Genomic DNA, 11,442 nt, shown 5'->3' on the forward strand with positions numbered 1-11,442 from the left:
GGAGCAGAAGGGCAAGGGGCAGTTTGGTGGGGAGAAAATGAGAGCAAAGTATGAAGAAGCCAGGTCTTGTAGTATCTTGTGGGTCATTTTAAAGGTATATCTTTATCCTAAAGTTAATACATAGCCATGAAGGAGTTTTGCTGTGTTACTGATTAGATTATAAGATCACTGTGCAAAGGACTCGGCATCATTTCAGATACATAGTAATAGATCAGTAAACACTGATTCCCTCCCAGACACTCTGCAAAATTTACCTTTTTAATTCAGTAGTGTATTTAATCAATTAACACAGTATCTTCATAAAATGAATTAATATTATTTCACTTTAGTTTATTATCAATTTTCTCCCAAGTTAATGTAATAAAGTAGAATTCCAAGTGTATTGGAAATTAAAAGTTGTTTATTAAATCATAATATGATCTTACATAGTACTAAAAATGAAGTATAATTAAGTCAGCCTCTATATCTATATTTTGATTTTATTGTTTTTAATACTAAATATTTTATAAAATATATTAAAATTAATATGAAACAAAAACAACTAAAATAATATAAAGTTGTAAATGGCATAATTTAAGGGAGCCTAAGCTCAATATTATAAATTCATTTAGCAAGGTGAAATATTCCTTCAAGGAAGGCTAAGAAGCTTATCTAGAAACTGTAGTTTTTAGCATATCAACTAATCACAACACAGTCTCTGTGCCCTTTTACTAAAATTTCTGGCTTCTCAAATTTCTTGTACTTTTTCTAATGTTTCTGCTGCAACCTATTAAGACAATTTACAAATGATGAAATATTTTACCTAAAATATTTTAGCAATGCATCTTAAATTTTACATTTGCATAGACTGAAAGAAGCTCATCTTACTGATTAAAAAATAGTTAAGAATCTTTGGTAGTCAATTACCAGACGGGCATGACATCAGGGAACCATATTCTTCCCAGGTGTTTGGAGACTTCAGTGTGAATTTCATCAAGGCTGTAATTGTCATCAGGGACCAAAACTTCCTCCATTATAGATAGCTGGGTTAGCCTTCTCCCACATAGTCTTACAAACTCAATGAATGCACTGCAGCTAACTTCACATTCACTGAGGCCCAAGGCTGTTAAGTTTCTACAGCGTTTAGCAATACAAATCAGTTCATCATCAAGAGTCTGAAGACCATTGGCACATACCACTAACTCAATTAGTCGTGGGCAGTTAAGACCGACCCGTCCTAGAACTGCTTTGCTTACTGAACGACCAAAATAAAGGTGAGTGACAGGGGTTTCTTCTTTGAAGAATATCTCAAATTCCTCTTCATATAAAAAGAAGTACATAACAATATTAACTCCAGGGGAGTGTTTAATAAGTGCATCCCAACTTTGTTTTTTAATAGAACAAAATTCAATTTGTCCAGGATTTTCACTCACAACATCAATGCGAAGATGCTCAAAGTTAACATGAGTCTCACTTGAAAGTGCCAGGAGAAGTTCATCACTCAGCATGTAATAATTCAATGCCAGTTCTCTAAGGCCTTGACAATGATCAGCTACACAAAGGATTCCTGTGGGAAATGGGGGAAAATTCTTAAGAACGAAGATCATACTAACATTTTTGTCAATTTACATTTGTTATTAGTCATTATTTACTATAGCCAAGATATACATAATTATATATATATGTATGTGTATATATATATATATGTGTAATATATATAATTACAATACTCTTAGGAGAGGCAATTCAAGCTATCTCTAGCTTACAGATTAAAATTTCTTTTATAAAAGTTTAATAAATTATGTTTCAGAAGCATGTAGTTTTCAATAAGAAATTGCATTGTTACTATTACTATAAAAAACATTATGCAAGCTTATAAAATATATAACCCACCATCAGATGAAACATGAGGACAGCTATTCATTTTTAGGAGTCTTAGAGTATCACTGTTATTGGCCACGAGAATCTTCAGTGAGGGGTCATCCACTGGCGTGCCTTCGATTTTGACCGAGGACAATGATTTTGAGTTGACAAAAATAACTGTAAGTGCTGACACAAAATGCGACTTGCACAGCAATAAGAAAAAAAAAATTATGAAAACATTATTTAAAGATCTACCGCTTCAATCAAATAATTCATTAAAACTATTATATCAACATATGCTAATAATAGCATAGTAAAAGGCACCAACATATGACTGTTTTTCATAACACCATTAGCCAATAAAAGATATTTTTATAACAAAGTGTAGTTTTTTAAATACTTTTATAATTCATAAATGGAACGGTGAGAAAGGAAAAAGTTTCAAAGATTTCATAAATATGTCTTTCAATTATTTCAATCTTCAGGATTTAGTTTTCAATATGAAAAGGATATAATTATGTACATTATAGTCTGCCAGCCAAATCTAGTCCACAGTCTGTTATTGTATAGCTCATGCGTTAAGAATGGTTTTTATATTTTTAAATAATTGCAAAAAATGTTTTGAAGGTTATTTCATGACATGTGAAAATTGCATGAAACTCTTTCAGTGTCCATAACTAGCTACTGTAACACAGCCATGCTGCTTCCGGTATGTATTGTGAACGTTGGCTTTCACCCTGTGCTAGATACGTAGAGTTGATAGCACTGCAGCAGTAGGGTTGTAGTAAGACTGTGTGAGCCTAAAATATTTATTATCTGTACCTGTTCAACCCTTGCCCTAGAAGAAATATAATTCTTATCTGGTTTATTCACTCCTCTATATCCAGCACCTAAAATAGTATCGGGCACACAGTAGAAGGTCAACAAATATTTGTTGATGAGTAAATCAATAAATGATGCCATTCTTTAGGGACATGCTCTTTGCTGGCAAATTAAAAGTATGTTTTGAAACTTTCTGTTTTGAATATTGACAAACTCAAACTTATTTATAGGTTGAACTCAAAATGGGTATCGTTTTACAAGTTTTCAGAACTAGTATTTTTGGACATGGATAAAAAGTCTGGAAACCATATCCAGGCATGATCACTTTTCCTTTTTCAAAATCTATTTGGATTTATCAACGGTTCTATTGTCCCTTTTAGGATGATCAAATTGGTTGTAAATCATCATTTATTTTTAAGAAAACTTACTGACTTATACTAATTAAGTGATTTACAAATTTTTAAACAGCGGCTGACTAGACCTCTTTGCAAAATTTGATGATGCCAAAAATTGTTAGGACACATAAATAAGGAACTCCTTTTCGTTAAGAAATATAAGGTTTTTTCCCCCTTTAATCAACTCTCAGTGGACTCTTTCAGTCCTGAAGGACACGGTTAAGTATTAGAGTACAGGTTCCCCGTTTTTCAAAAGTCTGCTTTACACCACTTCACTTTTACAAAAGACCTACATGAGTACCTGTTTTCACGAACCGAAAGAAATCCGGAGTATTTCACTGATAGGAAAAAGGCCACAAGCAAAAGTAATGGTCAGCATCTGATGGGCAGCGAGGCGTAGAGGCAGCGTGCACCCTGGGCGGGCAACGGCCCTGCCACGCTCCTTCTCCAGGAGCCACACAGCATCTCAGCATCAAGCCGCCACAGCTTTGCCCTGTGTCTGTGAGCATCTGTGCTTCATTTTAATGTGTTTTGTGCATCTGTTAGTAAGATGCCTCCTGAGGTACAGTGGGGCCTTGACTTACGAGTGTCCCGACGAACGAGTTTTTCGAGATACGAGCCGTCTCTCGGCTGATTTTTGCTTTGAGTTGCGAGCTAAAATTCGGGTTACGAGCCAGCTTCAGCTACCCCACCGCCAGTTGGCGCAGCGAACGTCACAGTGAACGCCGCAACATCAGCCCAGCATCACGTGTCTCACTCGTTCACTTTTTGATTTGACATACGAGTAATTTGAGTTACGAGCTCCGTCACGGAACGAATTAAACTCGTAAGTCAAGGCCCCACTGTAATAGCGTCTTCACTTTATGCCATTTCGGCTTAAAAAAAGATTTCATAGGAAAGCTCTGCTTTTGGATAGCAGGGAAACCTCTACAAATTTATTATAGGAACAATATATTCTTACAGCACTTTTTATGTCTAGCAAAATGCTGTACTTTTATCTTATTTTCCCTTAGTTTATAAATGAAAAACTGAGGCTTAGAGAGATCCACAACCCCCGTACAGGCCACAGAGCTCATTTTATTATAGAGGCAGAGCTTGACATGAAGCCTGCTCATGGCCGCGGCCTCTCTCCGGTGTCGGCATCAGCTTACCTAGAAGCTGGCTCTTAAAGCTGATGTGTAACATGAGAGACAGCTTAGAATTTAAGAATTTTAGGCTCATCTGATCCATAGTTTACAAACAAGAAGATAACTATTTAGACGTAATACATTTTCATCTGATTAATTGTATTACTCTAATCCCCAAATGACCCATTTTTCCCCCCAGCACATCTCTTAAAAAGATAAACAAGCTAGCAGAAATGCTTGCTAAGAGAGCCATGACCTAGTTTATGAGGGAGAAGATGTTACTATTCCTCTATCCTCTTCTATAGGAAAGTTTCCATGAGCCCGTTTTACTGACAACCATAATTTAGTGCTCAGTATGTAGCAGGCACTATCCTAAGTCTGGGTTTATCATGGTAAACAAATTAGAATCTCTGCCTTCCAGAGTTTATGACTTAGTCTGGGGAGAAGAGAATAAACATGCTAAATAAGTATGGTATTTCCAAGTACTGACGGATGACACAAAAACACTAAAATGTTATAACAGAGCAGAGAGTAGCTGGAGGAACGGGTGTTTTAGCAAGTGGTAGAGGAAGGCCTCTCTGAAAAGATGGCATTCAAGCTGAAGCCTGGATGAAGAGAAGACAGTCACTCTTTTTTATGGCAGAGATTGCTGGTTGCTTCTAACCACCATTCATCCTTTCTTCTTTGGTAATCTGGTCCCAACATTTAGCTGGACACATTGCCACCCAGCTAAAAGACGCTCCTAGCCTCCCAGAAACCTGTGTGGCCGGCCATTGGGCTAAATCCTGGCCTAGGAGACAAACAGAAGCATCATGTGATACTATGGCTGGTCTCCCTGAGAAGGAGAGGGCATACCCTCCTTCCCCCCTTGCTCCCATCAGCCGTCTAGAATAAGGACGTGATGGCTGCGGCTCAGAAAGCCGTCTTCGCCATTGAAAACGAAGAAATGCCTTGGAGAGAATGGAGTGCCTGGAGGAAGCCTGGGTTCCGAACAACTTCATGCCAGCTATGGACTGTCTCACTCGGGATTTCTTTAACGTAAGAGAAATAAACTTCAGTCATGTGTTTTAAGCCACGGTTGTGTTGGAGTGTCTACTACATAGATTCAAACACCATCCTAACAAATATAGTTTATTTAGTCAGATATTATACTGTTCCACCTCCAAAGAGAGACTCCAGAGTGACAGGGAAGACACCCATTTGTGGGCCCTCCATGCCCTTTATTCAAAGTAACTAAATAAACAAGCACTTGAAAATCATATCATTAACTTTATATTAATGATATTTACTGGGGAAACAATGACTAAAATATACCTAAAGAATGAAACCATGAATAAGCTATTTCAGCAAAAATAAGTGCTAGTCAACAGAAAATTGCTTTAAATAATTCTTTGAAGACAAGTAGAATTTTGTCTGTTTTTAGGAAAAGAATCCTTTCTGCCAGTGTGACAAGAATTCTAGTATATCCTACAAAAAAGCATAGCATCTTTACCTTTGACATGTTCATAAAACTCGGCTTGGCTGTTGAAATCAAGCCCAAGGTCCGGATAGAACAATTTACCAGCTGAGAAAGTATATTACAGGCAGCTTCTGCTGACTCAGTACTACCGTCAACCTAAAAAGACAATTTAAATCTTAATCTCATGAAGGTCAAACTTATTAGAAAGTTACAGACAAATACTTACTTAACAGAATTCATTTGCAAAATTGTATTCAGCTTTCGAGCTATAAAGTAAATTAGTATTTTTTCTTCATACAAAATGTCTCATAAAAAAGTAAGGAAAAGAGATTATGGAAAATGAACTTTCTAAGCACTTCATACTTTCAAATCTTTTACAATGACCTGAATTTTAATAATAGCACCCAGGTGAAGGAAACTGAAGTTTAAGTTATTCGATTCTAGCTCAAGTTCTACATCTCAATCTATGCAAATAACTACAGAAAAACAGGAAATAGTTTGAGCTAAAATTCTGCAAAATTCACTCACTGCTTAACATAAGAATCTAGGTATTAAAAATATTGGTAAAATATGCCATGGTTTCGATGTAATGCTTATTTTTCTTACCTTAAAGCTGACATACTGGAGATGGGTAGCATGCTTTTTAATAATCTGCTGAATGAGATCAGGATGAGTGGCCTTAAAATATGAAGTAGCTGGCTGATTCAGTTCAAATTCAAACTTCCTCCAAAGGTCAGGAATATGAAAAACTTCATTCCATCTCCTACAGACGGAAGATGCCCGGGCCCGATCTATTAAAGGAAGATACTGAAAAATGTGTAACACTACATGAAGAGGCAAACTCCCCCAGTCTGGAAGAGCAGTGTACACAGGAGTCTGGTTGAGAGAAGAGTAGAATTCACGTTTTGACTGTTTCATTGCTGGTGACGACGGGACAATTTTATTCACAACAGGGAAATTGCGCCTCTTCATTCTGTAAACATTAAAAAGTATGACGTGATCATTTTTCCACCTTCCGATTATGTGTTTGTGCTCTAACTGTATAGCATAACAGTTTAAAACAGTGAAAAACAGTTTAAGACTATTTTAAAAGTAATCTTCCATTTTTATGAATTGATGAGTACTGCTATATGCTGAGGGTACAGAGATCAATAAGAGGGAACCTGCGCTCAGAGGGCTGTGGCCAAATGTAAAATGCTGTGACAAATGCCATCACTGAAACTGGAACAAGTAGCAAGGCAAGGCTACAGAGTTGAGTGTGTATGTGGGAGGGGGTCGCTGGGGAGGCTTCAAAGCGGAAATGTCCAAGAAAACTGTGTATGTCCGAGGTTTATTCCTGGTCAGTTATTGTGTTCTTATTATCTCCTACACAGAAGGATGCATCACATCGCAATTGTGCTAAGAACTCCTGGGAGAACTAGGGGATAGTAAAACACAATTAAAAGCACAGGTCTCAATGAGTCCCAGCTCTGCCACTTACTAACCATGTGACCTTGTCTGAGAAAATTAATTTAAGCCTCAGTCTCCTCATCTGAAAAGCAGGGAGAACAACAGTACCAAGGTGGAAGGTTGTTGTGAGAATCAAGTGCCAACACATAGTAAGTGCTCAATACATGTTGCAGTTGTTGATATTTTAAATTGTCCAATGCATTTTTCTGAACCAATTTCATTAAGTTGAAGCACAATTCTAATAAAAAGTCAAATGATCTGTTATAATTTTCAGATGATACCCAGGACACAAAAGCTCTAGAGAAACTGGCCATGGCAGGGGCAAAGTCTGTGTAAGCAACACACCTATTTCCCGCCAATGAAAAATAACAAGGGAAAGAGCATTCTTCTCCAACAGAAAAAAAATGATAAATCTCCAGGTATTAGTCAGCCTGAAATACAACTAAGTTGCAATAAATTTCAGGTCCAGATATACCCAAGTATATTGGGTTATCTTGTACATGTTCTTACATAAAAATCCAAAGTATTTTACGTATACAATTATTTGAGAGGCAAAATAATGGTAAGAGTACTTTTGAACATTAACTTTGGTTGACTATTCAATTCTCTTTTCACCCTTGATTGTCAGAAATGTATATGTGGAAGATTCAGTGTCATAATTAAAACATACCTTTAAATCTAATGAAATAGTTATTTAATATATAAATATCTCTGTCTTGTGAGTCACTCTGTCTGATGTGAAACATTTCTTAATCACAACATAGAGTTGGATCCCAGAAGCAGGACTGACCTAGTCACTGAACAAAATGAAAAGTCATCTTTTGAGTTTGGAAAACTGAAATGGAAAGCAAAAATAGTTGCAAAGCTATGTGTTTCAAGCATCAGGCAAAAGTGCTACCACATACATTTTAATCTCACTAAAATCACATGCATGATGGAGAACTGGCCCAACAATACAATGCAGAATATATGAAACTGCTGACATCAATAATTCAAAGCATATGCTATTTGAAAGGTCTGATCTATTCTTTAATGCTAATTTCCTAAAATAACATATGATTGCCTGGGGAAGGTAAAGGAACCAACACTGAATTCTAAACCCTAATGTAGAGCACATTTATTGACATTCTGCTTGTGACTGTTTTATTTGGTAGCCTATAGAATAGATAAAATTTCACTAAGACATTACCAAAAAGTCATCCTTAATACATTTCCTCACTAGCAAAGCAATGAAGCCAAAAATAAAACAAAGACTTTTTCAAAATGCCAGGTTAAAAAAATCACCTTGCAATTCTAGACAAAGCAATTGTGCTATATATTAAACCTGACCGTGTGTAATATGAATTGATTGCTAAAATTGCTTATTTAGTAAAATCATTAAATTGCCAATTCACTGATAGAATCACCATAACTAAAGGATATTATGTACCAAAAATAATTTACAGTTTATTTTTTTCTTGTGTACATTAGTTTTCAGAGCACAAAACTCATCCACAAACTATAAATGTCATATAAAATAATTTGGCAATGAATGTCAGTAAACTACATTTTAGAATGCAAAACAAATTGATCTTTCTTAGCTTGAAAATAATATGTAAATTCCAGCCTAAACATGTATGGTCGTTTTTAGAAATCGATCATTTATTTTTCAAATGACCAATTTTCTTACCTAAAGAAGGCTTGCAGGTTACAGTTCATTTGGGATGAATGAAATGCAGTAACTGCTGCCCCGGGGTACTCACCAACATCCATTTGATTTCACTTCCTAAGTTGGCAAAATACCACAAAAACACATTCATCAGAATGTATAAGTAGAAGTCCAATAATTTTGGTGCTTAGGATATTTATATATCGTTGTATATATTGCAAGTTTTTGTTAGAAAATTATTGATTACAAACTATTTTCTTTTTCTACTCAGAAGGAAGCCTGTCCATTAAAAAAATCAAAAACAAAAAACAAAAACCACCAACCTGGTTAGTGGAAATATTGCAACACTTGCCAGGAATTACACTTGAAGCCCTACTAAAATAGAAGGTAGTAGATCAAACAGTCAAATGGCTTTGAAATTCACATTTTAATGAATATGTATGGAAAGATACTACAAAAAATTTAAGGTAGTCCATAATTACATTTATTTCTTAATAGGCTGCATAAATTGTTCAGTTCTGGTTATAGCAGCAATAATACCACTACAACTGTGATAATTAAATAAGCAGACATAACTTTTATTACTTACGGTTCCCATATAAATATAGTTTGACAAGTTTGCTATTAACAGAACATATGCTTCTGTGATTTTTAAATTTTTCAGTGGTATTGATAGATATAATTGATTTATTCTTAATTGATACATTCATATTCTCTTTGAGGTTTGGCCAATTTTAGACACAGCGACTTGTTAGAGTGAGGAGCAGTTTATGGACATGGAAGAAAATAATGACTATTCTACACCATGACAAAACTCACTGCCTGGGCATCATGAATAAATGTATCCTATTACTTTTGTGAGCCAAATTAAACTACACAGAGGAGATGGAGGAAACAACCTATTACGCAACTAAAAACTTCTCTTCAGTCTCTGTCTAACAGCTGCCAGCTCTCAGCCTCTCTCTGGATCCTATTCCTAAATTAGAGCTTTGGAGGGCAGATAGAGAGAACATATTAGACACCAGTTTCCACAATTTGATTTCCCCCACTACCATCTGTTCTATTATCTAAATCATTATTTTCCAGGCAATAGAATGGTAGGCTCCCTGTGCTTTACATTCCAATCCAGAAACAGGCAGAAAGGAGCTATCAGGCTTACAGTGAAAGGAACACCACAAATAAGAGAAAGACAAATCGATTGTATTCCCCTAAGCCAGTGGTTGGCAAACTGCGGCCTCTTGAGTGTGGCTCTTCCACAAAATACCACGTGCGGGCCCGCACGTACAGTGTGATTGAAACTTCGTGGCCACACTCAAGGGGCCAAAGAGCTGCATGTGGTTCGCGAGCCGCAGTTTGCCGACCACTGCCCTAAGCTGATGACACAATTTTATTTACTGCAGAAACTTTTCTATTGAGTTCTCAATCTGGTTACTTTTGTGTTTTCAGGCCATTCTTTATGCTAGAAAATAATAAAGTAATCTGGTAATGGTATATATAGTAAATCACTACCTAAGACCCAGAAGACTCTATGCAAGTACCTATCTCAAATCAGTTCACTGGAGTTTTCAGGATCAGATGAGCTACGTACCGCGTTGCTGAAGGAACTTGATTGCTGCTTCAGAGTCACTATTGGGACCTGGGAGGCTGGTAGAAGACAAAACCAGAATACAGTAGGTCCTCGGGTTAAGTCGGAGATCCGTTCCTACGCGACGCGATTTTCACCGAAAGTCGGAACCCACCTACATAAGCACCTAGGGCACTCACATGGAGCACATACACAGCAGTAATGAAGTGAAACAGTAAAAATAAATGAAAAGATAACAATTTTTGACCTTTACTTGTGGTAAATAAATAATAAAAAACATAAAGCACATATGTACATACGTCGAAATGATGGAACTTTTTTTATATATAAATACTGTAAATGGGAGATGGCGACGTAACCACGAAACGACGTACGTCGAGTCTGACGCACGTCGAGTCTGACATACCCCGAGGACTGCCTGTACAGGATCCCATCAAGTGATAAGCCATACTTCCAAAAAGGGAGAGATGAGCAAGCTTGATCTTTAGCACAATTCTGGAGTACAAAACAGGTTTATTAGCATTGGGGAGCATGTAATGATGACTCAAAGTTGAGGCTTCAGTAACCACCCTAACCCAATTTTCTTTTTTGATATGTTTACTAATTTGGTGGATCAGGTGGCCACGCGACTCAGATCCTCTAAAAGTAAGAAATCTCCCACAGTATGTATGTATGTAGGTAGGTAGATAGATATAGATGTAGATATATAGATATCAGAGAGGAAGGGAGGAAAAGAGAGAGAGAGAGAGAGAGAGAGAGAAACATCAATGACCAGAGAGAGTCACTGATTGCTTGGCTCCTGCACACCCTTACTGGGGATCAAGCCCACAATCCAGGAATGTGCACTCACAGGAATTGAACCGTGACCTCCTGGTTCATAGGTCGATGCTCAACCACTGAGCCATGCTGGCCGGGCTCCCACAGTATTCTTGAGGGAAAGATAGTCAAAGATGTTAGGAGAAAGACTAAAAACACCCAAAGCCAAGCTAGTGGCAGCAATGGAAGCAACTATCTTCTGCACCTCTCCAGGTTCTTCCAACTTGGTTAAATGAATACACAGAAAGGACTTTTAGGTTCCAACTTTTCAATTATCACAACACTAGAAATGCTGTATA

General features: G+C 36.8%; 1 protein-coding gene across 1 annotated transcript; it reads right to left on the minus strand.

Moving 5' to 3' along the window:
• Positions 1-620: 620 nt before the first annotated feature.
• Positions 621-10,813, minus strand: FBXL21 (F-box and leucine rich repeat protein 21). The gene is made up of 7 exons (XM_023751997.1): positions 10,734-10,813; positions 10,331-10,386; positions 8,764-8,859; positions 6,252-6,618; positions 5,679-5,801; positions 1,873-2,044; positions 621-1,546 (listed from the first exon to the last, which is right to left on the minus strand). The coding sequence occupies exons 3-7, from the start codon at positions 8,844-8,846 to the stop codon at positions 903-905; spliced, it is 1,389 nt and encodes a 462-aa protein (XP_023607765.1). The 5' UTR covers positions 8,847-8,859; positions 10,331-10,386; positions 10,734-10,813; the 3' UTR covers positions 621-902.
• Positions 10,814-11,442: the final 629 nt, after the last annotated feature.

This window comes from Myotis lucifugus, unplaced genomic scaffold, assembly GCF_000147115.1.
Source record: "Myotis lucifugus unplaced genomic scaffold, Myoluc2.0 scaffold_28, whole genome shotgun sequence".
In the NCBI taxonomy this organism is placed as follows: domain Eukaryota; kingdom Metazoa; phylum Chordata; class Mammalia; order Chiroptera; family Vespertilionidae; genus Myotis; species Myotis lucifugus.

Excerpts from the sequence above, each read along its gene's own strand:
- FBXL21 (XM_023751997.1), bottom strand. The coding sequence starts at position 8,846 with ATGGATGTTGGTGAGTACCCCGGGGCAGCAGTTACTGCATTTCATTCA. Across the intron at positions 2,045-5,678 it reads GTTTTATGAACATGTCAAAG|TCGCATTTTGTGTCAGCACT; the intron begins GTAAAGATGCTA and ends TTGCTGTGCAAG. Across the intron at positions 1,547-1,872 it reads TCCTCATGTTTCATCTGATG|GAATCCTTTGTGTAGCTGAT; the intron begins GTGGGTTATATA and ends CATTTCCCACAG.